A 25,191-nucleotide genomic window follows, 5' to 3' on the forward strand; every position below is an offset into this window, starting at 1 on the left:
ATAAACCTCCTCTTCTAGATCTCCATTAAGAAATGATGTTTTTACATCTATTTGTTGTAACTCAAGATCAAAATAGGCTACTAATACCAATATAATTCGCAAAGAATCTTTCTTAGATACAGGAAAAAAATCTCTATATAATTAATTCCTTCTTTTTGAGTGAATCTCTTAGCAACGAGTCTCACCTTATATCTCTGAATGTTGCCTAATGAGTCATTTTTAGTCTTAAAAACACCTATTTACAACCTATAGCTTTTGCACCATCAGGCAACTCAATAAGATCCCAAACTCCATTACTCTTCATGGAACTCATCTCATCTTTCATGGCATTGTACCATAATTCAGATTCTTTGCAACTCATAGCTTGTGAAAAAGACTCAGGATTATTTTCGGCTCCAATAATATAGTCAGATTCTTGTAGGTACATTACATAATCTCTAGGAATTGCTGACCTCTTAATTCTAGTAGATCTTAATGTCATACTATCATTTTTCTAAGTATGAGGTTCAACTTGTTGTTCGGAAGTTTCATGCATCTCTTGAACAACTTGATCTATTGGACTATTGTGAACAACTTGAAGACTTTCTATGATTGGTTGTTCAACACCAGTTTGTACTTGAGGGGTGTTGTGAGCAATTAATAATCTATCACCTAAAGTGAAAGATTGAGACTCTAAATGATCAGTATCAAAAATGGTGTCGCATACTTAGGTTCCAGCCTTTCAATAATTCAAAATGGTGTCTTTGAGACAGCCTTGGCTGGAACTCAGTTTAATATATACACTGCCATTTTTAGTGCTTCTGCCCACAAGAATTTAGAAATATTGGAGCTACTAAGTATACTCCACACCATATCTAACAATATTTGGTTTCTTCTTTCTGCCACACCATTTTGATCCGGTGATATAGGCATGGTGTATTGGGCAACTATCTCATGCTCTTGAAGAAACTTAGTGAACGGACCAAGTGTTTGTCCATCTTCGGTGTATCTACCGTAGTACTCTCCACCTCTATCTGATCTCACAATTTAATTTGCTTTTCACATTGTTTCTCTACTTTAGCCTTAAATATTTTGAAGATATCTAATGCTTCATTCTTATTATGAAGCAAGTATATATATATATATATCGTGAATAATTATCAATAAAGGTGATGAAGTATCTTTAACCATATAGGTCCACATCTAGACTATATATATCGGTGCATATGATTTCTAATAAACTTAAATTCCTATTGGCACCCGTTTTTAGATTTATTGGTCTGTTTTCCCTTAGTGCAGCCAACACATGTCTTAAAATTAATAAAATCTAGAGTACTAAGTACTTCATCATTCACTAATCACTTAATTATTTCTAGGGAGATATGCCCTCATTAATATTACACCGTTTAGTGCCAGTGTGAACATACATTGAACTAGAAATGATATTATTTTGTAAATTAATACTATAAAGACCATCAGACAAAATACCATTTACAACACAATCAGAATTATAGAATACCCCAACGATACAAATTTGGAAATTAAAAACAAGTTTCGTAAAATACTTAGAACATAAAATATCCTATTTAATTGCAAAATAAAACCACTGCTTAAAGTTAATAAATATGTTCCTATAGCCTCCACATGTGAGCTCATTTTATTTCCAAATAAGATGTTTTGCTCACTTGATACGATTCGGACTTCACCGACGTCGTCTCGAGCATGGATTCACTTTAGGAGTATTTTTATTTCATGTTTTAGTGTTTAATTTCCATTAAAATAAGTTTTATGTAAGTCGCGTTCGAACGCGGGTGGAGTGAGTTCGAACGCGGTTTGTAAACGTGGTTGTGAACGTGGTGAAGAGAATGTACTGTGCGTTCAAACGCGGTGCGTTCGAACGCACTGTGAACGCCTACATCGCGTTCGCAAATACCGACAGGCGCGTTCGATCGCGCGTTCGAACACCTGCATCGCATTCGCAAATCCAGAAGAGCAAACTTGGTGCGTTCGAACGCGGGTGGGCGAGTTCGAACGCGGTCGACGAAAATTGTGTTTTTAGGGTTAATTTGAGTTGTTGGTTAGCCTATAAAAGGATGCGGTAGGCAACCAAATGGATTATTGATTATTGAGATTGAGTTTTGCCTTGCCTCCTTCATCTTCTTCGCTCCCGTTCTCTCAATCCCCGGCGACGCCGCTTCTAACCTCCCTCGTCCGGCTAATCACCCTAGTCCCTTAGGGGTGGCCCTCTTCTCCCCCTTCGTCCAATCTATCCAACACTTGCCCTAATCCTTCCATCAACCACAACCCTTCCACCATCACTTTTCACCGGTGCCACCACATTAACGCCGGTCCACCTTCAACCACCATTACCTAGGATCACGTGCCTCCATCCACGGATCCAAAACAGACCATCTGACCTTTGTCCACAAATCGGACAATATCTCGAGATCCCCACATCCGATTCGCCTGCAACTAGATTTGTTGGAAAGCTCTTTTCTGGGGCTACAACTTATCAAAGTTTCACGTCGATCCAACGGCGGCATATTTTGAGATCTTATTTCAAAGTTCCGTGCCAGATCTAGTCCAAATCAAGAATTGGAAGAGATCGACTCTTCACCAAAAAGGCGAGATCGTATCAAGCTGGTATTAGAGCTCCATAGCCAGAGGCGTGATCGTATCATCACTTTCCACTGGCTTCCTTAGGTTTTGCATACCCTGTAAGGAGTTTGCAATATGGATTGTAGATCCACAGTCAATCCACTAGGTGTTAATATTAACATTAATCATATTAGATTCATAACAAACAAATGAGGTTGGACTACCTTTATCTTCAAGTCATTTATAAAATTTGGCACATTCCTTTTTCATGTGTCCTTTCTTTTTACAGAAGAAACACTTAGCATCTTTCTTGATATCAGTTTGGGGTGGTGTTTTACCCTTCCCCTTCTGATTAGCTTGAGTCTTCCCCTTCCTACGAATTGTAGTCAGCATTGCGCTCCATCACCATCCTCTCTTCTTCTTGAACACATATAGTCATTAACTCATTGATTGACCATTTTTTTTATGTGTGTTGTATGAGATCTTAAAAGGCCTGTACTATTATGGGAGAGTATTAAGGATATAGTGCACTAGGAAGGTTTAGGACATCTCAACCTCTAGTTTCTTGACTTGAGCCGCAATGTTCCTCATCAGCATGATGTGCTCACGCACATCTTTGACATCGATGAGACTTAGAGAAGAAAATTTCATAATTAGAGTGCTTGCTAAAGCCTTTTCTGAAGTAACGAGCTAGTCATCAATGGCCTTAAGCCAGTCTTGGACATTTTCATATTGATCTATTGAACCACGAATACTAGCAAATATTTTAGTCTTAATGAATACTACGCTTAGATGATTGGATTGCTCCTATTGTTCATAAAGTGCAATATCTGCTGAATAGCTAGTAGTAGTGATTGTAGGTGGTTCATCCTTTTTAATTGCATAATCAATGTCCATCCACCCTAGATAAAGGAGAACTTTCTCCTTTCATACTTTATAGATATCCCCTTTCAATTCGGGAATATCACAACGGATATTAGATAAATTCTCAAATCGTGAAGCTACATTTTGTAACTCCCCCGTTCGGCACGAACACGTGCATGCCCACGCACCCACATAGCACGCGCGGTGCATACGACAAAACGGGCGGGGCCCGTCACGCACATATACATATATACTCAATATAATCCATCTTAGAGATCAATCATACTATCGACCAAATAAACCCATTAACATATGAATATCCAAGTCCACAACAACTATACTAGACAATTACATAATCTAGTAGGGCCCACACAAGCCATGATAAACCATCAAGATACAACTAAAATTACTAATACATGAGTACACTATAATCTGAGCTGTATTATATAAATTATCGTCTATATAATGGAGTACAAATATAATAAATAATAATACAACTCAATTTTTATACAAATTATCATCTATACCATCTCGCACCTATAGCTCACCTCATCATTCTAAAAATATCTTCTTAGGGTACCTCAAGTTGCTATTGTGCATCACATATCTGAGGAGTTAGAAAAGAAATAAAGAGAGTCATGAGCAAAATGCTTAGTGAATAGATTTTGCCTTGAATTAGTGATGTCAAATAAAAAGTAAATCATGTACTGGATAATATGAGTCAGAACGAGTATCATGTCATGAATGAGTATACAAATATGTTCTCAATAATATATAAATAAAATATAGATAATATGGTATAACTGATAAAAGTATATAATCCTTGATAATGAATAAATAAATCACCATGTCATATTATCATCATAACTCTCTCTCAAATATGACACATGATGCATGCCGACTAATACCATTTTTTTGTATCAAATGCAACCATATATGATGTATATTGATCACTCGATAATTAGGTTATCAAATGATAATAAAATCATATGCATTTCTCAACATTTTAGTCATCTTTGTATGTCATCATACTAGACCACTATGCATAGTCAACACCCAGTACTCGATCTCAACATCATGCCTAAATGCTCAAAGCATACTCTGCCACTCGCAGAGAGTATTTCAATATAATCATACCCTGCCACCCATTAGGGTATCAACATCCATCAAGATCGGGAACCCTTCTAGCTGAAAGAAACCTCATGAGGATAACTCTCCATATATGCTCTAGCGAACGATATGTGTCTGAATGTCTACTGCACACACAGACTAACGACCTCGGACATAAGGCCAATAGGATCGTGACTATGTCGAGCGATCAATCATCGCTAGGCATGCCCTAATCATCGCGCCTGCTCGGGTATTCTCACACTTTCTATCAACTATCCTATCAATTATATTTCATGCTTTACTTCTAAATGACAGATCATATGCATATATCCAATACAATAATAAGTCAATGTATAATAGGAATTTAGGTGAAATAGGAGTCAAGAAAAAATTAATGTAATATAATCTCTAACTATATAATCAACACATGCATACCCATGCTAATCTATCATATGCATACTCATGCTATAGATCAACTAGACATAAAATGATAACAGTATAATCATCTCTAATCATCTCTATTTATCATCATCATACTCATATCCAAGATTAGCCTAATTATATAAATGATAAAATATGCTCAACTTTAATCATCTCTAGATAAATTCATATAATCATACTGGAGGTCAAAACATGTATATATATAAATATATAATATATTCTAATTTGATAAAGACGTTTAGGGGATAAGACTACTCACATCTTATCAGAAGATGAAATCCCATATCCCTCACATCCGTCAACCGAGAGTCAACTCATCGCTAGTAGGATCCACGGGGTCTCAAATAAGAGGTTCGGAATCTAAAAATATTTAAGTAGTATGATGTTAGCCAATTAGAATTAATTTATATAAAATATAATGATTTATTAGGTTTAGAATTCCTCTTTTTAGATTTTATTAAATATCTAGATTTAATTATAGATATAATTCTAGTAATATAAATATGCTATTATTATAAAATGCTAGTTATGAAATAAGAATAAAATGTTTGTTCTTTTCTTTATATATATATATATAATAGTCTAAGTATATAATTATAAAATAATAATAAGAGGCTTATATATAATTATAAAAATATAAGTATAGATAAAATCTGATTATAGCTAATCTTTGCAGTTCATACTCTTTACATTAATAATCGCTAAATACAAGTAAAATACTTATTATCTAGTCATATAAAAATAATTATTAAAGCTTAGTATTTTACTTTTATACAAAGAAATGTAGAACAATTAGTTCATAAGGACAAATAATATATATATCAATAAGGTGCTAGAAATACCTTACATATATATATATATAGTGAAGGGTATATTTATAAATCTCATGACTATAATTGATTGAGCTAAGTATTAATCTATTATATGCAAGTAATATTATATGTAGATAATATGTAGAGTTAGGTGTCTATAATATAATAACTATTAATTTTACTAATTATAATTAGCTAATAATTATATTACCGAATATATATATATATATCAATATAATTAATTTTCTATTTAACTAATTGCATTATCTACATAAAATACTTAGTTAAAAGGAAAAAATAAATAAAACTAAAATAAGACCCCCCCTAACTAAGTGCTGGGAGATAGCAACCGAGGTGGGAGGAGAAGAAGAAAGGAAGAAGAAGAAGAAAGAAGAAGAAGATAGAAGGAAGAAGAAGAAGAAGAGATGAAGAAATGAAGGGAGGGGAGGGGACTAGGCCGATGGGGAGGGGCTCGGCCGCTACTAGCTAGCCAGCGGCCGGCCTCTTGCCGGCGACTTGGATCCAACGAACCCGAGAGAGAGAGAGAGAGAGAGAGAGAGAGAGAGAGAGAGAGAGAGAGAGAGAGAGAGAGAGAGAGAGAGAGAGAGAGAGAGAGAGAGAGAGAGAGAGAGAGGAAGAGAGAGGCTCATCGGCATTAGTGGAGGAGGTGGCAGCGGCAAGCTGGTTGGGGGGGGGGTAGTAAAGAGAGAGAATGCTTGAGAGAGACCGAAAGAGAGAGGGAAGAGAAGAGAAATAGGGAGAGAGACAGAGGCGGTTGGGGGCTATTAGCGACGGTTGCGGGCCTCGTAGCACCTAGCTAGCCCGGCGGCTAGGTGTGCATGGCGTGCCCAAAGCCAGCCACGGTAGGTGAGAAAAGTTCTCACCTGCCAGCCTTGTGCCGGTCGCGTCGTGGTTTATTTTTAATTTTTTAATTTTTTTAGGGCTAGGTTGTTACACATTCAATATTACATGCTTATGTTAAATTAAGGCATAAATGAAATTATATTTTACCAATGTAAATCACACTTATAAAAAATGAATCAAATGACATAAAATTTGCTTGTGGGCTAAATTTTATTTCAATAAGATCTATTATTCTTTATGATAGAGTTTCTCAAACTATCTTAATTCATAATTCTATAGGTATATTATGAGCATAGTTTGATATATTCTATTTTTTAAATTTAAACTTTATGATAAAACTATCAAATTATCACTTAATTCATAATTTCTCTCGGTAAGTTATGAATAATTTGATATTCTATCCGAATTAATTATTTAAATACAATAAAAATTCCTACCGGATAAAATTTATTATATTTAAATAATTAATTATAATTAATGTCTAAAATCACTTTATGTGATCTTTAAAACTATAAAATATAATTTCATTTATTTAAAGATGCTGTGGCTTTTTTTAATCAAATAAAATCATATAAATCACTTATTAGACATTTATTTTTTTAATTTCTGAAAATTTCAAAGTTGTACCATAATATTTCTATTTTGGGTATATTATGCATATTACGATAATTTCAAAACTCATCCCAAAATTGCATGCATTAAATTAGAACATAAATAATTAATCCATGCAATACTTAATGAGGATAATCAATCAATTTGCACAATTTAATTCATCTTAAAATTACATATATTATTCTAAGCATAAATAAATAACATATGCAAGCAATATAAAATAATGCTTAAGAATTAAATTATGCAATTATATAAATCTCCAAGCAATTATTTTCCTGAGCTGAAATAAAATGGTATTATCACAAAATGATAGGAAATATTATTTTTGCAAATTATGACTATCTTCTATATTCATCCAAGTTCCACGGACCTAGTTTAGACCCAGAAATTTCAGCGCCAAACTTGGCTTAAATTCAATGTTTTGATGCAAATTTTTTTTCTCAAATATATATATATATAATTAATATCTTAAGGATTTCTAACTTTATTCTTGCATCAAAACCAACTCAAAAAGAAACTTTAATGTATGACAAAAATCTTGGTCCCGAATAAAGAAAACATAGATATTATTCATAAACACCAAGGTAGAGATTAAACTTAGCTCTAATACCAAATGTTAGAATAAAAGAATATGATCCAAATTATGAAATTAAATTCTATAAAGGATCGAAAACTAAAGACCCAAAAGATCATCATACCTCTAGCTATCAGTGTTCAAATTCACACTTCAAAACTTATGATTTTTCTTAAGTTAGCTTTGGATCTTCTAAACTCTATAACACTCTAGTTTGATGGTGTGGCTTTTTTGAATTGAGTAAATGAGCTTAGGGATCAAATCTATTATATATAGCTTAGCTAGCTCCCATCAAACTTTATGGCTATGAGTTACTAAATTAAAAATAAACTTTCATCTCATGAGAAATTTTTTCTCTTAATCAATAAGAAAATTTTTATCTTAATCAATGAGATAACTTTCATCTAATCAATGAAAAAATATTCTAACTATTATAAATATTAGGAATAAGAGAGGGAAAAATTTGGTCTCTAATAAATTCGGTCAAAAGAAATGGTTACGTGATGCTTTGGGTTAAAAGAAATGGTTACCTGATGCTCTTGACTAAGGACAAGAAGCTAGCGTATGGGCACTTCTCACCTTGAGACATGATTATATCTTTCAATAAATTAGGTTATAATCTTTGTTCTCTTCTCCATCCTTCCCTACAGGCTGCAGACCTCTTCTTCTTACTTATCTTTCTCACCTTGAGAAAGATATAATCTTTGTGCTCTCGCCTAAGGACAAGAAGCTAGCGTATGGGCACTTCTCACCTTGAGACATGATTATGTCTTTCAATAAATTAAGTTATAATCTTTGTTCTCTTCTCCATCCTTCCTTACAGGCTGCAGACCTCTTACTTATCTTTCTCTTCTCCGTTCTTTCTCTCACTATAACTCCTTCAGACGATCCGAACCATATATAACCACAAATGATTCTCCAAAGTCCTTTCTTCTTGCCCATATTTCTACTGTTACTCTTTGTTGTTCTACTCATTTCTCTCACTAGAAAGTTAGCTAGTGAGAAAAAGAATTCACCCTCATTCCCAGGACCAAGGAGGCTTCCCCTTATTGGAAACCTCCACCAACTCGGTTCCTATCCTCACCACTCTCTCCATGAGCTCGCCGTCAAGCATGGCCATCTCATGTTTCTCCAACTCGGCTCCATCCCATCTCTTGTCATCTCCTCCAGCGACGCAGTTCGCGAGGTCTTCAAGTCCCACGATATCGCATTCTCCGGGCGGCCCGCACTGTATGCCGCATCGAAGCTCTCCTACAGCTTTCTCGACATAGCTTTCGCAAACTATGGCGAGTATTGGAGGCAAGCGCGAAAAATATGCGTCTTGGAATTGCTCAGCGTGAAATCAGTACAATCTTTTCGAGCCATAAGGGAAGAGGAAGTCGCGTTGCTAGTCACCAACATCAGAAGAATGTCTTCTTCCAACGCTCCCTTCGACTTCAGTGAGATGTTGATATCTCTGACGAATAAAATAACACGGCACGTTGCGTTCGGAGATCACGTTGGAAGTGGTAGAAGATTCAATAGGATATTAATAGAGACGCAGAAGTTGTTGGGAGGATTCTGGGTGGCAGATTACTTCACTTGGTTAGGGTGGATAGATGCAGTGAGTGGTATGAGAGGGAGGTTGGCGAGGAACTTTAAAGAGTTGGATGAGTTCTATGATCAAGTAATTGAAGAGCATAGTAATGCAAGTAGGGCGGGAGAGGCTCAGAAAGAGGATTTGGTTCATGTTTTACTTAGGCTGCACAAGGACCCAATATATGGGAGTACCTTCAGTAGCAGGAATCACATCAAGGGTATACTAACGGTGTGGCTCTCTCTCTCTCTTTGCTTCTGTCTCTAAAATTTTAGTTTCATGTGATTGGATTAGGTTTCTAACAGTATGCTTAAGGATTTGAATTGAGTGAATCATGCGCATCGTTTCCTATAATTTTAGTATGAATATAACTATAAAATAAAAAAATAAAATTTAGTTTGAATATAACTATAAAAAAAAAGCGATCTAACCACGTAGAATAAAATTTAATTTCCTCTTACAATTAATTACTTAGGACTAGAAGCTAGCAAGTTGTCTTCCTCGTCTCTCTTTCTTTCATTCATTCTCCCTGTCTGAGAAAGCCATGGGGATAGGTGAACGTTAAAGTCTGAATGGTAGGAGTACGAAAGGTTATTGTCTTCTTTCTCAGAGTTCTGTTTATTTCTAAAGCAACGTCGGAAATAGTCTTTGACTATTGTAGGTAGGAGTACGAAAGGTTAATCGTCTTCTTTCTCAGAGTGCAATTCAACTATATTTGAAGTTTGTAGTACCAAATTTTGTACCCAGAATGGTAGAGTTGGGAACTTTTTTCATGGTAATACCCGACTAGATTACTTCCAATCCACCTTACCACCGCGTAAGTAACGAACTCCTTTTAGGGTACTACCAGAACTTTTTCCTGGGTAAAGAGAATCATTTTCTGATATAATGACTTTGTTTAACAAAAATTGCTAATTCAATTTAGTACTTTTAGGAATTAAAATGTAGATGTAGCAATTACTACACTATTGAGCGGTTTATATGCATGGTAGTGTTATTCTTTCTACATGTACCTAAAATTGCTTACGGAAAAAATATTTTATACTAAATAAAATTGCTGGTTCATACATTAATTTTTTGTATATATGTATAAATATCCTACATGGAATTCATGTGAACCAAAACTCAACTAGTGGAGTAAATTAATAGGGTACATTGTTTGGTTTGCACATCTAGAACAGTCAAAAACTATCTAAAAGTTACAAACTTATAATTAGTCTTAGATATTTCAAAGTATATAAACAGCTTTCGTTTTGTTTAGGTACAAATTCCAAATTATGCATGAATGACAATTTTCATTTGAATTGACCACATAAGTTACTGTTTTACTTGACAGAACCAGGAACGCTTCTGTAATTAAGATACCTTAGATGATTACAAGTATTTTGGGTCCTTCACATCACCATTAGATCAACTTCGTGAATTGTGAAAAATATATAGTGGCTTAGATGAAAGAAAGACTATTATAATTGATTCCAATTGCAGGATATATTCACTGCTGGAAGTGATACATCATCAGCAACACTAGAATGGACAATGACCGAGCTCATGAGAAATCCAGAGGTGATGGCCAAAGCACAACAAGAAGTGCGAAGTATCATTGGGAATAAAGGGAAAGTAGAAGAACATGACCTCGAACATCTTAACTACTTGAAGCTAGTCATCAAGGAGGCCTTGAGATTACATCCACCTGCTCCACTGCTAGTTCCACGAGAAACCATAGAGAATTGCATGATTAAAGGACACACAATCCCTAGTAAAACAAGAGTCTTCATCAATGCGAAGGCCATTGGAATGGATCCAAATGCATGGAGAAATCCAACATATTTTTGGCCTGAGAGATTCGTCGACAATGATGTGGATTTTAGAGGGCAAGATTTTAGTCTTATACCATTTGGAATTGGCCGAAGGAGCTGCCCGGGCATTAATTTTGGAGTAGCTATAGTTGAATTAGTGTTGGCTAATCTTTTGTATTGTTTTGACTGGGAGTTGCCATTTGGTATGAGAAAGGAAAACTTAGATTTAGAGGAGGAAGTGGGGCTTACAGTGCATAGGAAGAATCCTCTTTACCTGACAGCTAAACCTTGGTAAGCTGCATTAGACTTATGCACATGAGAGTGTGTATGTATGCATTTAATTCTAAACTATATCACTAATTTGTTCATGGAAATAACATTCATGTGGCCACCCGTCAGCAACACATGTAAATCATTTATCTTCACTTCGCTGAGAAGACTAATGTGCTTCGGAGGGAGATCCACCAAAGAGGTGTCCTTTCTCCTTATCTATATCTTCCTGCATCTGAGATTATTTATTTTAGGGTTCTATTCTTAAAAAGGATGTAACGCCTTTTAAAATTAATGATGATTACATAGTTAGGCAGTTAACGTGTACCAATAGTTTTCTCATTGTTTTAGAGCTGAACCCAAGTGACATGGTTAAAAGCACGCTACTTTTTCATAAATGTGGCCCCTGTTAACTTGGTTTTCAACTCTATGCTGATCGCTAACTAATATCTTTTTGTCATAGATTTTCATTTTTAATATAGTGGTGACAAATAGATTTGGCATACATTTCATCTCTGCCAAGATTGCCTATTCCGTCATGTAGTACATATCTATCAATCCCTTTCCATATTTTCTCACAAATACAATTTTCCACTTTAATGCTGACTTTTATTACAAAGAGATTTGAAATATTCCAAACTCATATTTAGGATCATGCTGAGAGGGCTCTTGAAGATGGGGATCTTATCGTTGAAAATAGAACCATTCTTTGGGCCTTCTTTGCGATGCTATAGTGGCTAATATGAAAAAAGATGGAGCGATGTTAATATTCAGTCAATTGTGAATGAGAACCTCTCTAAAATATTTGGAGAAAATCCCACAATTTAACTTATAAATATTTTGAACAACTTACACTAATCCAAGAATTCTAACTCTACAAGTCCCACCATTTGATGGGACAAACCATCCACTTAGTTGTGCTGATCTCAAATTTGTTGGCTTTTCACAGGATCTAGTGAGCCTAGTTGGGTGGAATTTCTGGTTTGATATGCTCATAGCTTGTCATTCATTGCAAGAAAGTTAGTGTGTCAGGCTTCACTCCAGCCTTGCAGCGAAATTATGCGATGTTAGGAAGTGTTCTAAAGTGGAGAATAAATCAAATTTAGAAAACTTAGTCCTACCATTAACTTCAATACGCCTCCAACAAACTCAACGATAGAGGTGTAACATTGAGTTTAGAACGTAATAATTCAAAGCAAAATGTTGAGAGAGGTTTTGTTAGAACATCTGCAATCTGCTCTATACTAGAAATGAACCATACTCCCAAGTACTATTTTGACACTTATTCTCTAACAAAGTGAAAATCCAACTCGATATGTTTTGTGCAAGGATTAAAGACGGAATTAGATGATAAGTAAGCGGCATCAATATTATCAGGATAGCAATGGATTGTTGAGTGAATCCCAATTCAAATAACAAGTAACAAAGCCACTGTAGTTCAGCAACACCATTGACAAAACCTTTTTATTCTACTTCAGTTGAGCTGCAGGCAACGGTAGGTTTTTTCTTCAACTTCATGAGATTAAGTTATGTCCCATGTAAATGTAGTAAGTTCTAATTGAACAACAGTGATCTTTATCTCCAGCCCAATCCACGTCTGTAAATTTTTATAGATGAAGGCAAGGTGACAGAGATAGTACAAAAGAGATTGATGACTTTAAAAAGTGAAAAAGATCGTTAAATTGCTTGCCAATGTGATTCTATTGGATACAAGCGTGAGGTTACATAGACCAGTAGCTCTATGGTGTGAATTCTTGCAGTGACACATGCTATTGATATGTTTTAGCAATTGAGGTTCTTAGTCTATGGTGGTGGGCAATTAGTTAGATGTTCATCAAGTGATAGGCAAATAACTTTACCGCTATGATCTATCATCCCTTTTAGGATTATTAATTAGGATGAGTATGCATGGGTGGTGGTTATATAATGGATTTAGTATTAGGCGTAGTATAGATAATAACCGATGGGCCTACTATTGGGTGTGATTGGCACTTTTGAGTGTAGAGAAAGCTAGCATGCGTAGGAGTCGTACTGTACTGGCTAATATAACTTAATATATATCTTATATTATTATGATTCGATCACGGGAGTCGATTCATTTAGATCGAGTCGAGTCGAGATTAGTTATTTAATTTTGCTTCTTGCTTTTACTTTTGAGTTAAAGCGGACGTAAGCTCAATAGGCAAATTGGATCCAACCCGTTATGACTCTACTCCTATAAATAGGAGAGGTCATGGGTGGATTATTATGATTGGAATGAATATTGATTAGTTTAGTTAATTTATTACTTTGTCTTTATCTTTTATCGTAGCCATTAGATTTTTTTTATCTTTATATGAGTATATCTTAACATAGAATCCTTCTAAGCTTTCAAACGTTAGACACCATCTTCCTCCATAAGTCACCTTATCTTACGGCAATCCCCCACCATTCTTGGCCGTCCACCACCGTTTGATGACTACCACAACATTGGATATTTATAATTCTGTTAGGTTTTTATTTGTTGGCAATTGTGTACAAAATATTCTAAGTGTATTTTTTCATGTATATGAGCTTTACACAAGTCTAGAATATCTCCCGTTTGAAGAATTGCAAGATTATTGGAGAAAAATCGTTGAGTTCACACCACGTTCGAACGCAGAATCTGCGTTCACACAGACAGAGAGCCGCGTTCACAAACGCGCTCAAACGCGGGTACTGCGTTCACACAGACCGAGAGCTGCGTTCACAAACGCGTTCGAACGCAACCTGAAGAATTCAAGCTATCGCATTCGAACGCACTTGAGCCAGTTCGAACGCACCTGAGATCAAGTCATGCCGTTCGAACGCACCAACGAAGTTTAATAAAATTGGACTTTCGTGAGTACGGATAAGACTTAGATTTGGCTCTATCTTGGAGATCATATATAAGGATTGTGATGCCCTATCTCTAGGGGGGTTGAAGAAGCATTATTGAAGGAGACTTCTTGAGGCTACATCGGTTCTTCAACTAACAAGGTTCCACTCATCATTAAAAAGTTAATCTTTCGTCTTAAGGGCTATCTAGACGAAAGATCAATCTCGAGGGTTACTAAGGTTGGACTTCAATCACGAGAAGCAGTGAATCGTGGGTTCTAACGAGCAAAACTGAGAAGAACAAAGTCGTTTGGATCGGCGGGTTGTTTTGTGAGTCAGTCTTGTAACTGCTACTATTCTACTGATTGGTTTTGATCTGAGTTTGGATTCATGGTTTTTTCCCATTTGGGTTTTTTCACGTTAAAATCTTGGTGTTCATCTTTGCTTTCATTCTTAATATTTCTACGGATTTTTACTTAAGCGAACGAGTGTTATCATTGCCTAGTATTTAGATACATACTTGTGTCTAGGGGTTTTTCAATTGGTATCAGAGCAGGTTCTCTCACTCTTTGAGAGAGATCAGATAGGCATGGATTTTCATAGAGATAGACCATCATCTATTAGACCTCCTATCCTAGATGGATCAAATTATGGATATTGGAAAGCTAGGATGAGAGCTTACTTGAAGTCTATAGATGAACGAGTATGGTTTCCCGTTGTGAATGGTTGGAATCCACCAATGTACATGGTGGATGATAAACTTGTTGATAAACCGATAGAGTCATGGGATAGGTCAGACTATGAAAAAGTTGGATGGAATAGCAAGGCAATAAATGTAATTTTTAGTTGTGTTTCCTCAGAAGAATTTAGAAGAATTTCTACTTGTGAGATAGCAAAAGAAACTTGGACGATCTTAGAAACTACTCACGAAGGAACTATGGCTGTAAAACTTTCTAAACTTCAGAGGTTGACTACTAGTTTTGAAACTCTACGTATGGAGGAGAATGAGACATTTGATGAGTTCTATGCAAAGCTGAGTGATATAGTCAACTCCAGTTTCAACTTAGGAGAGAAAATTTCTGAAAACAGAATTATCCGTAAGATCCTTAGGTCTCTTCGAGAGAGGTTTCAGGCGAAAGTTACAACTATTGAGGAAAGTAAAGACATCGATTCTATGAAAGTTGAACAATTGGTAGGAAATTTACAAACATTTGAGTCCAGTTTTTCAAAACCGAGGAAGTCCAAAGGCTATTGCTCTATCAATAGTTGAAGAAATTATAGAGGAGTCTGATGATGGAGGTGATTTAGATGTTGAGATGTTGGCCATGTTCGTCAAAAACTTTACTAAATTCTTTCAGAAGCCAAACAAGTTGAATGCGGAAAAACTTGAGAAAAGCAAAGCCTTTGTGAAAAAGAAGAATACTACGAGTTCGAATATAGGTGTGAGCAATAATAGTGTCAAACAGAAAAATAAGAATTCTGATAATAAAGTTCGATGTTTTGAATGTTCTAGTTTTGGACACATAGCACAAGAATGCTCTAATCGCCTTAAGAAGAAGGGTAAAGCTATGAAAGTTACTTGGGATGACTCAGATGAATCTGATGATGATTCTGGAAAAGACGAAGAAAACTTTGTTGCTTTTGCCTCTTCTCTACTTAATATCGATTATGTTGTTGATACTGATAGTACAGATGATCAGGGTATGTTACCAGCTGAGGAAGATGAATCTGAAATTCAAAAGGCATATAATGATCTGTACTTGGAGTCGTTTAAACTCAAGAAAAGCAATCTTAGACTACTTCAACGACTCAAGGTAATCGAACCAGAAAGAATTCAATTTGAGGAGAAGTACAATTTGGAACTTGAACGTGTCAAAAACCTTTCTGAACAACTTGATAATGCAAAAAATAAAATGAAGGCTAATGAAATTGAACTAGAGCGATTGCATAAGGAAGTGACATTTCTTAAAGGGAAGAACAAACTTGACGAGATTCTAAAGGCTCAAATCTCTAGAAAAGACAGGTATGGTGTTGGATACACTAGTAATTCAAATAATAATAAAACTGTCTTCGTTTCTGCAGGTATACAAAAGGAAGAATATCTAAAGTCATCAACTGCATTTATAAAGCAATCTTGGATAAATGCTTCTAAACTGAAGGTGAATCTACAAACTCGTGAATCGTCAACGACACCAAAGGTAAACTTTAGTCACACTCCTCGACAAAAGGTGAGTAGAAAAGGGTTTGTTCCGACATGCTATCATTGCGGCATTCTAGGGCATATTCGACCTCATGGCAAATTTTTACAAAAATCTAGAACTGCTTTCATTTATGGGATAAAAACAAAGGCCATATGGGTCAAGAAAAGTGATTTGAATTGTTATGTTGTGCATATAGCCTTGAAAGCTTTAAATTCTAATTTGTGGTATTTAGACAGTGGCTGTTCAAGATATATGTCGGGTGACAAGTCGTTATTTTCTAATCTTGAAAAACATGAAGGGGGAGTTGTGACATTCGGAGATGGTAATTCATCCAAGGTAATAGGTAAAGGAAAGGTAAGTTCTCTGGGGGTTCCTATTCTTGAAAATGTTCTTTACGTTAAGGGCTTGAAAGCAAATCTTCTCAGTATCAGTCAATTTTGTGATGAAGTTTATGAGGTAAAATTCTCCAAAAATGATTGTACTATTCTAGATCATGGTGGTAATATTATATGTTATGGATCTAAAACATTTGATAATTGCTATGTTGTTGGAACGTCACATAAACTGAAATGTAATAGTGCCTCTTTCGACATTGCAGATCTTTGGCATCAACGTCTTGGACATGTGAATCACAAGGAATTATTTACACTGTCCAAATAAGAAGTGGTAAGAGGAATACCTAAGATGAAAGAAATTTCAAAAAGAGTGTGTGATTCATGTCAAATTGGAAAACAAATTCGGATTTCACACAAGAAGGTAAATGCAGCTACCACCGACCGTGTGCTTCAATTAGTTCACATGGACTTGATGGGTCCAATAAAAACGGAAAGTCTTGGAGGTAAACGCTATATATTCTTAATGGTCGATGATTACTCCAGATATACCTAGGTTGCCTTTCTACGTGAGAAGTCTGAAACCTTTGAAGTTTTTAAATCACTATGCTTAAAATTGTAGAATGAAAAATCTACAACCCTAGTTAGGATTTGTTCTATTCATGGTAGAGAATTTGAAAATGAAAATTTTTCTATATTTTGCGATTCTCTTAGTATTCAACATGAGTTTTCAGCTCCTATAACTCCACAACAGAACGGGATTATTGAAAGAAAGAACCGAGTTGTGCAGAAAATGGCTAGGGTTATGCTTCACGCTAAAAAGGTTACTCAAAGGTTTTGGGCGGAGGCGATCAATACAGCGGTACATGTGATAAATCGTGTTTATCTAAGACCAGGTACAAAAATGACTGCTTATGAAATCTAGAAAGGTAAGAAACCTAGTGTTAAATATTTTTAAGTTTTTGGTAGTAAATGTTATATCTTGCGTGATCGAGAATATTTGACTAAATTTGACACTAGAAGTAGCGAAGGCATCTTCTTGGGGTATTCGAATAATAGTAGAGCCTACAGAGTATTTAATCTTGACACTTCTACTATTATGGAATATGCTAATGTTATGATAGATGAATCCATGACTGATTTAACTGAAGCTACTCCTATTTCTGTTTCTGCAGATACATATGGCGAAGAAATAGGAAAGGAGCTTGATCTGGAAATTGAGAATCAGGACAAGGACAAAGTTGAAATGAACAAAGATGACTGCAACGTATCGGAACCATCTGCTAGAGTGAAATCAAATCATCCACTGTCACAAGTCATCGGAGACGGGAATGAACCAATTAAGACAAGACGACAAATCCAAAGTGAAGTATCATTTATTTGTTATACATCTTCTTTTGAACCAAAAAATGTGAAGGAAGCATTGTTAGACGATTCTTGGGTTAATGCTATGCATGAGGAATTAAAGCGATTTTCTAGGAATGATGTTTGGTATTTAGATCCTAGACCTAAAAATGTGAACGTCATTGGAACAAAATAGATTTACAAGAATAAAAGTGATGAACATGACAATATAGTTCGAAATAAAGCTAGACACGTAGCACAGGGATATATTCAGGTTGAGGGTATAGATTTTGATGAGACATATGCTCCTGTTGCTAGATTAGAATCTATTCGTATACGGCTTGCTATTACTTGTCACTTAAAATTTAAATTGTTTCAAATGGATGTGAAAAGTGCTTTCTTAAATGGTACTCTAAATGAAGATGTTTATGTGGAACAACCGAAAGGGTTCGAAGATCAAAAATTTCCTTTTCATGTGTTTAAACTGAAAAAGGCCCTCTACGGGCTAAAACAAGCTCCAAGAGCTTGGTATGAGAAGTTGACCACTTTTTTAGTGGATGCGGGGTTCACTCGAGGGGGAGTGGACAAGACATTGTTCATTAGACGGTCAAACAAGAGTTTAGTTGTGGCACAAATATATGTGAATGACATTGTCTTCGGGGCAACGAGTCGATCATTAGCTAAGGAGTTTGCAGATCTCATGCATAGCCAGTTTGACTCAGTACAATACTTGCAAATTAAATAAAATTGTTTGATGTTTGTAAATATCCACTCGCACATTGTTTGATATGTACTATAAGAAAAGGGCTACCCACTCATGTGTGAAAGCCATCATTGCACCTATATGGTTTATGTATAAAAAATATTACAGGAAAAATTCCTGTTCGGTTATGGAGAATAAGTCGAAAAGTGCAAATTTAAATACTAAGTCGGTTTGACTACTGTGTTGTATCATTGTTTAAATAGGAAAGTTTATTTAAGAAGAATGTTTCATGTTATCTATGCTCACCTTGCATATGTATATTATTATGATCAATCAAGATTAATTTAATTTTGAGTGATGCATTAGAATTGGTTATAATATGCTTTTGATGATTTGATTGATCTGTGTATGACTTATTTCATTTGATTGTCATATTCTATGTCTTGAATCTATTTTGAATTTTTAGAAGTGCATCTCCAAAAAGATTTTTGATTTTTTAAGACTTTTTATTAAAAAAATAAAAAAAAAGGCATTCGAACACAAATTTTTGAGTTCGAATGTGGTGACTGGAGCGTTCGAACGCGCAGACTGGTGCATTCGAACGCACTCGAGGATTCTTTATATATTGCGTCTGAACCCAAGAGTTTTCATCTTCCATCTTCCAAACCCTAGACACCCTTCATTTTCTCCCTCTCAAATCTTCAGGATCTTGGTTTTTCTCATCAAATTTCTCACTACAAACCCTTTTAGAGAGTAGTTCTCCTCCGGATCTAGCGTCTTTCGGTCGAATTTCTTAGTTTTTCTTCACTTTTGCAAGGTATGATCATCCATCAATTTTCCTATTTTTTATTCAATTAAGTCTCTTGATCTTGATTGATTTCGTGTGTTTTCGAGTTTTGATCACGTTAAAGTTACTATCTTGATGTTTCTTGTGTGATTGAACATGATATCTTAGCGTTTTCAAGTGGATGATGGATTTCATTTAGTGCCTTCATGGTTTCTTGAATTTTTTTTGGATTTCTTACTATCTTTTTGTTTGCTTTGGGCATGTATTGAATCATGCATCTTGTTTTTTTCTCAAGAATGCCTAGAAAAGCTGCAGTCTCCAAGAAACCAAGGCTGCCTTCCTCACCATCTTCGGCTCCAAAGTTTTCTACTTCAACGGCTACAGGGCAATACAAACATAATTTTGGCTCCCGTCCTATTATCTGTGAACGACCCATTGTCATTTCTGATTTGCCTTGGGAATCAAACAGATCTTTACTAAGCGAGGATGGTTATCGGTGTGTCGGATGAGCGAGACTGCTTATGTGGAAGTTGTTCGGGAATTATTTTGTAATGCTACGGTCTTAGACTGCCGTATACGTTCTACTATTCGTGGGGTATCTGTATACTTGGACTCAGATGTTATTCGCGCTGAACTTCGTCTTCCTGATGGTGAGTTCCAGTACCCAACGTCTGCTCCACTTCCTGATGTCGATGAATATGCTGCACTGTACTGATCAAAGGGAAACGTTGGAAGGGAAACATGATGCCGCATGCGAAGCTGACATTCGTAGCTCGCATGCTTCACCTGTTTTGTCTGTACAACGTCACCCCCAAGACTCGACATTCAAGTATTAGTCTGGATCGTGTATTCCTTCTTCATTCAATGTTATCTGGAGTCTCGGTTAATTTGGCTGCGGTGATCTATGATTCAATACTCACAGTTGCATAGAAAGAAGCACCTCGTGAGGGGTTACCGTTTGACATCTTTATTATAAATTTGTGCACTCAGAGTGGGGTGCATGTGGATGCTTCGGAACGTTCCCTTACTTCGCACAAACCATTGGATCAGATTACTCTTAAGCGGAGTCAAGCTCACGACCAGTCGTCTCCTCTCAAGCCGTCCTCTTCCGCCGCTGGTCGCTCATCGCACCTCGACAGTTCTAATGATAGCTTTGACGCTGACACATCTCACACTGAGGGGGAGGTACCACAGTACTCAAGTGCAGGATCTCCATTCGGCAGTGAATGATTTACGAGCTGAACAAGCTCGTTAGGGGACTGTACTTGACTCTGTGTTGACGATTCTTCATCGTCAGTTTCCTCCGAGTTCCTAGTCTTTGGCATTTGTGTCAAAAAGGGGGAGAGTGTCTAGGTGTCTAGGTGTGTAGGGGGAGCACGGTAATAAGGAGAGTTTATTAGAGTCTTTCTGTCTTTCTAACCTTGCTTATAACTTTGCTTGGAGGAATTGTGAACTTTGTCTGTTTAAGTACTTCTGAACTTATGCTCCATTGATAACTTGTGTTTGGATTGTTTATTCATTTCAAGTTATTTTCACTTGATCTTGGATTGGTATATGTTTATTTGCAGGGATTAATGTGCAAAATATTCTAGACTTGTTGATTGCTCAATTTGAAGTCTTTGTAATATCTTGTAACCTAGGTATTTTGTCACAAATTGCCAAAGGGGGAGATTGTTAGGTTTTTATTTGTTGGCAATTGTGTACAAAATATTCTAAGTGTATTTTTTCATTAATATGAGCTTTACACAAGTCTAGAATATCTCTGGTTTGAAAAATTGCAAGATTATTGGAGAAAAACTGTTGAGTTAACACCGCGTTCACAAACGTGTTCGAACGCGGAATCTGCGTTCACACAGACAGATAGCCACGTTCACAAACGCGTTCGAACGCGGAATCTGCGTTCACACAAACAGAGAGCCACATTCACAAACGCGTTCGAACGCGGGTACTGCATTCACACAGACAGAGAGCCGCGTTCACAAACGCATTCGAACGCGGATACTGCGTTCACACAGACCGAGAGCTGCGTTCACAAACGCATTCGAACGCAACCTGAAGAATTCAAGCTAGCGCGTTTGAACGCACTTGGGCCCGTTCGAACGCACTTGAGATCAAGTCATGCCGTTCGAACGCACTCGGGCCGCGTTCGAATGCACCAACGAAGTTTAATAAAATTGGACTTTCGTGAGTACGGATGTGACTTGGATTTGGCTCTATCTTGGAGATCATATATAAGAATTGTGATGCCCTATCTTTAGGGGGGTTGAAGAAGCATTATTGAAGGAGACTTCTTGATGCTACATCGGTTCTTCAACTAACAAGGTTCCACTCATCATTAAAAAGTTAATCTTTCGTCTTAAGGGCTATCTAGACGAAAGATCAATCTCAAGGGTTGCTGAGGTTGGACTTCAATCACGAGAAGCAGTGAATCGTGGGTTCTTGCAAGCAAGACTGAGAAGAACAAAGTCGTTTGGATCGACGGATTGTTTTGTGAGTCAGTCTTGTAACTGCTACTATTCTAGTGATTGGTTTTGATCCGAGTTTGGATCCGTGGTTTTTTTCCGTTTGGGTTTTTTCACGTTAAAATCTTGGTGTTTATCTCTGCTTTCGTTCTTAATATTTCTACGGATTTTTACTTAAGCGAATGAGTGTTATCATTACATAGTATTTAGATACATACTTGTGTCCAGGGGTTTTTCAAATTCTATACAGGTTCGACTTTCCTTCACTATTTTAATTTTAACTTTTCACATCGACCTCGGAATCACATCAAATCAGAGCCAAAAGAACCATAACTCATGGTTATCATTATAAAAATATCATAATTTTCTTATTAAATAGATGATTGTAGATTGTATATGGAAAAGAATTTTTAGGATGACTAGTATGATAAATTATGTTTGGAAGATACTTGTGTTAGTAAGTATAAAATTTCGATTATATCGACAAGATGGATGATTTAATAGGAATGTGTTTGTCCAATAGTATTACTAGATGATTAACGTCTTGTTTAAATCATTAAGTTGATGATTACCAAATTAGATAATGAGCATATGAAATATGACATGGATATAGTTATTGGATTATGAATTATTTTAGTAGTGGAGACTTAATGTATATATTTATGGATGGCATGATAGCAGGTTTAGTTTAGAAGTTGTTGATTGTGTGAATTTGATTAGATGGAAAGAATGATAATGATACAAATTATATAGGGTGAAGATAGTTGCTAAGTTGATAGTCTCATGATATATCGTGTATGACAGTGAAAATATATTTTGATTATTAGTTTAATTTTGGACATTGATTTAGAGGATAAGAATATTATAGCATGAAGATCGTGTATTTTTGGTGATGAGTTTTAATTACAAGTATACAGACTTATTTTATCATGATTATTAGGTGATATTAATGATGTTATAGAAGGATTTTGATGATGTTATAAGATTAAATTGTGCAGTATATGTAGTGGACTTTGTATAGAGGATGTGATAGAATATTAAGTTGAGATTCTTGAAGAAATATGAGGTTTAAGTGATTTAATTAGGAATGAGATATGTTGGTTTTTAATCATAGATGTTAAATTCAGATATTATGTGCTTTGACATGTTAGTTGTTCTAATGATACTAATTGGAGAGATAACTTGATAGAGTTATTCATAGAGCCTATAGACTTAATCATTTGTTATGACTGATAGATGGTTTGGAAGATGAACTAATTGCTTCATAGGATGGATCATATTCAGTGTATCGATAGATCTTTATTATACTACTAGAAGATAAACAGATAATGATGTATAGGAAAGTGATTATATTAGCATTTATTTAATCGTTGGCTTACATGTTCGATTATTACTAGAGGTTATTAAGCGAGTTTTTTAGAATGATAAGATTGATCTTAATAATTGTAAAAACTTACAGGTTTGTATTTGAGTATTAAGATAAAGACATTTGATTAGGAGATAATGATTTCATGATTGGTCCCATTATAATTTGTGAAAATTTTGATCTTTTAATGAATTGCAAAGTTATGGTTGCGAGTTGATCTAAAGTAAAATGGAAGATATACTAGTAAGGTTGTAAGTATATTTTTGGATGTCTTCTGATCTATATGAATCAGTTAGTGTTAGTTATTTTATTGGCAGATCATAATAGCATGACCAATTCGGGAGATTAATCTTAGTAGCTTTAGTTTATATACAATATTTTTGTGGATTTATCTAAGTCATGTTTATGTATTCTTAAAGATCAAGTATGATAGATTAGTAAATAGTTGTGTGGCAATGGATTAATATTATAAATTGAATACTATATCTGTTGAGATATTGAAGAGATTACTGGATTGCTTAGTAGAACTCAATAGATAGTCTTTGGATCTAAATATCGATATCATTAAGTGATATTTTAGTGGATATATTAGTAGTGATAGTAATTAAATAGATAATGATCAAACTGTAATTATGATTATGTGAATCGAGTAATGAATAGTTTGGATACAGAAATGATTAATAGAAAGATCATTATAAAGTTTATCATGTATGTTTTATCAGATAGTTTGAATTTAACCTTTCAGATATTGCAGATCAAGAAGGAAGATAATGTGGAGAATCAGAAGGGTGTATAAATTCGTTTGAGGTTGTATTAGGATTAACATTGATAGGTTAGATTTGATGAACTGTATGTTATTTTAAAGAATATATTATGAATACAAGTTGATGTTGTAGTCTTATATGAATAGGTGTGATCTCTTATATTGATTTATTTCATAATTTCTATAATGATTTAAGTATATGAGTAGTGTAGTTTAAATAAGAGAGTTTGTGGTATCGCCTAAATTTTATGAGGATATTGGATGATGCTGAATATGTTTAGATTAGTGACATTATTTGTCTCGAAAGAGAAGCATAATTAAGTATTTCAGATGTTCTTGAAATAACTTGTATTTATCGTTCTACCTGGTATTGGTGATAGTATTGAGGGATAATCCATTGAGCATGGTTGGGATCGAAGTATACATTCAGTATATTGGAGATAATTTACTTAAGTAGGTTGTATTGTATTATCATAGGTGGTTATGGCATTACGTTGATTTAATTTACTTAAATCAAGCTCGGAGTCATGTTTTTTGGTTTTTGTTTTTGTTTTTGTTTTTTTTTGAAAAATATGTCATGAGACCTTTTCATTGAGCTTAAGGCAGATTACAAGAGAAGTCAAGAGGTGGATCAATCCACTCCTTAAAAACCCAATTGGTTAAAGCAAAGCCAGCTAAGTTGTCTACCACAAGATTGTTACATTTACTAGCGTAATAGATCCTAATAGAAGCAGATTCTCTAATCCACTTAAGGTAGTCAGTAGTGAGAGGGGAAATTACCCAGTCTATCTAGTATTCATCTGATTAATGAGTGAAGCGCCTATTCTCCAACATGCAAAGTATTGTGACAATTTTGTAGGAAGAGAGCTTTCCCTAGGCAAATGTCCAACGAGAAAACCAAA

At 35.4% G+C, this 25,191-nt stretch overlaps 1 protein-coding gene across 1 annotated transcript; it reads left to right on the forward strand.

Moving 5' to 3' along the window:
* The first annotated feature begins 8,486 nt into the window (after window positions 1–8,486).
* LOC140797800 (cytochrome P450 71A9-like) lies at window positions 8,487–11,718 on the forward strand. The gene is made up of 2 exons (XM_073151461.1): window positions 8,487–9,661; window positions 10,916–11,718. Exons 1-2 carry the CDS (start codon window positions 8,765–8,767, stop codon window positions 11,519–11,521), a joined length of 1,503 nt encoding a protein of 500 aa, XP_073007562.1. The 5' UTR covers window positions 8,487–8,764; the 3' UTR covers window positions 11,522–11,718.
* Window positions 11,719–25,191: the final 13,473 nt, after the last annotated feature.

This window comes from Typha latifolia, chromosome 11 (genome assembly GCF_019914945.1).
Source record: "Typha latifolia isolate L0001 chromosome 11, TyphaL0001v2, whole genome shotgun sequence".
NCBI classification, from domain to species: domain Eukaryota; kingdom Viridiplantae; phylum Streptophyta; class Magnoliopsida; order Poales; family Typhaceae; genus Typha; species Typha latifolia.

Bases quoted from the DNA above. Each gene is read 5' to 3' on its own strand.
- LOC140797800 (XM_073151461.1), top strand. From the start codon at position 8,765: ATGATTCTCCAAAGTCCTTTCTTCTTGCCCATATTTCTACTGTTACTC. The intron at 9,662-10,915 runs GTGTGGCTCTCT...TTCCAATTGCAG, and splicing joins ACATCAAGGGTATACTAACG to GATATATTCACTGCTGGAAG.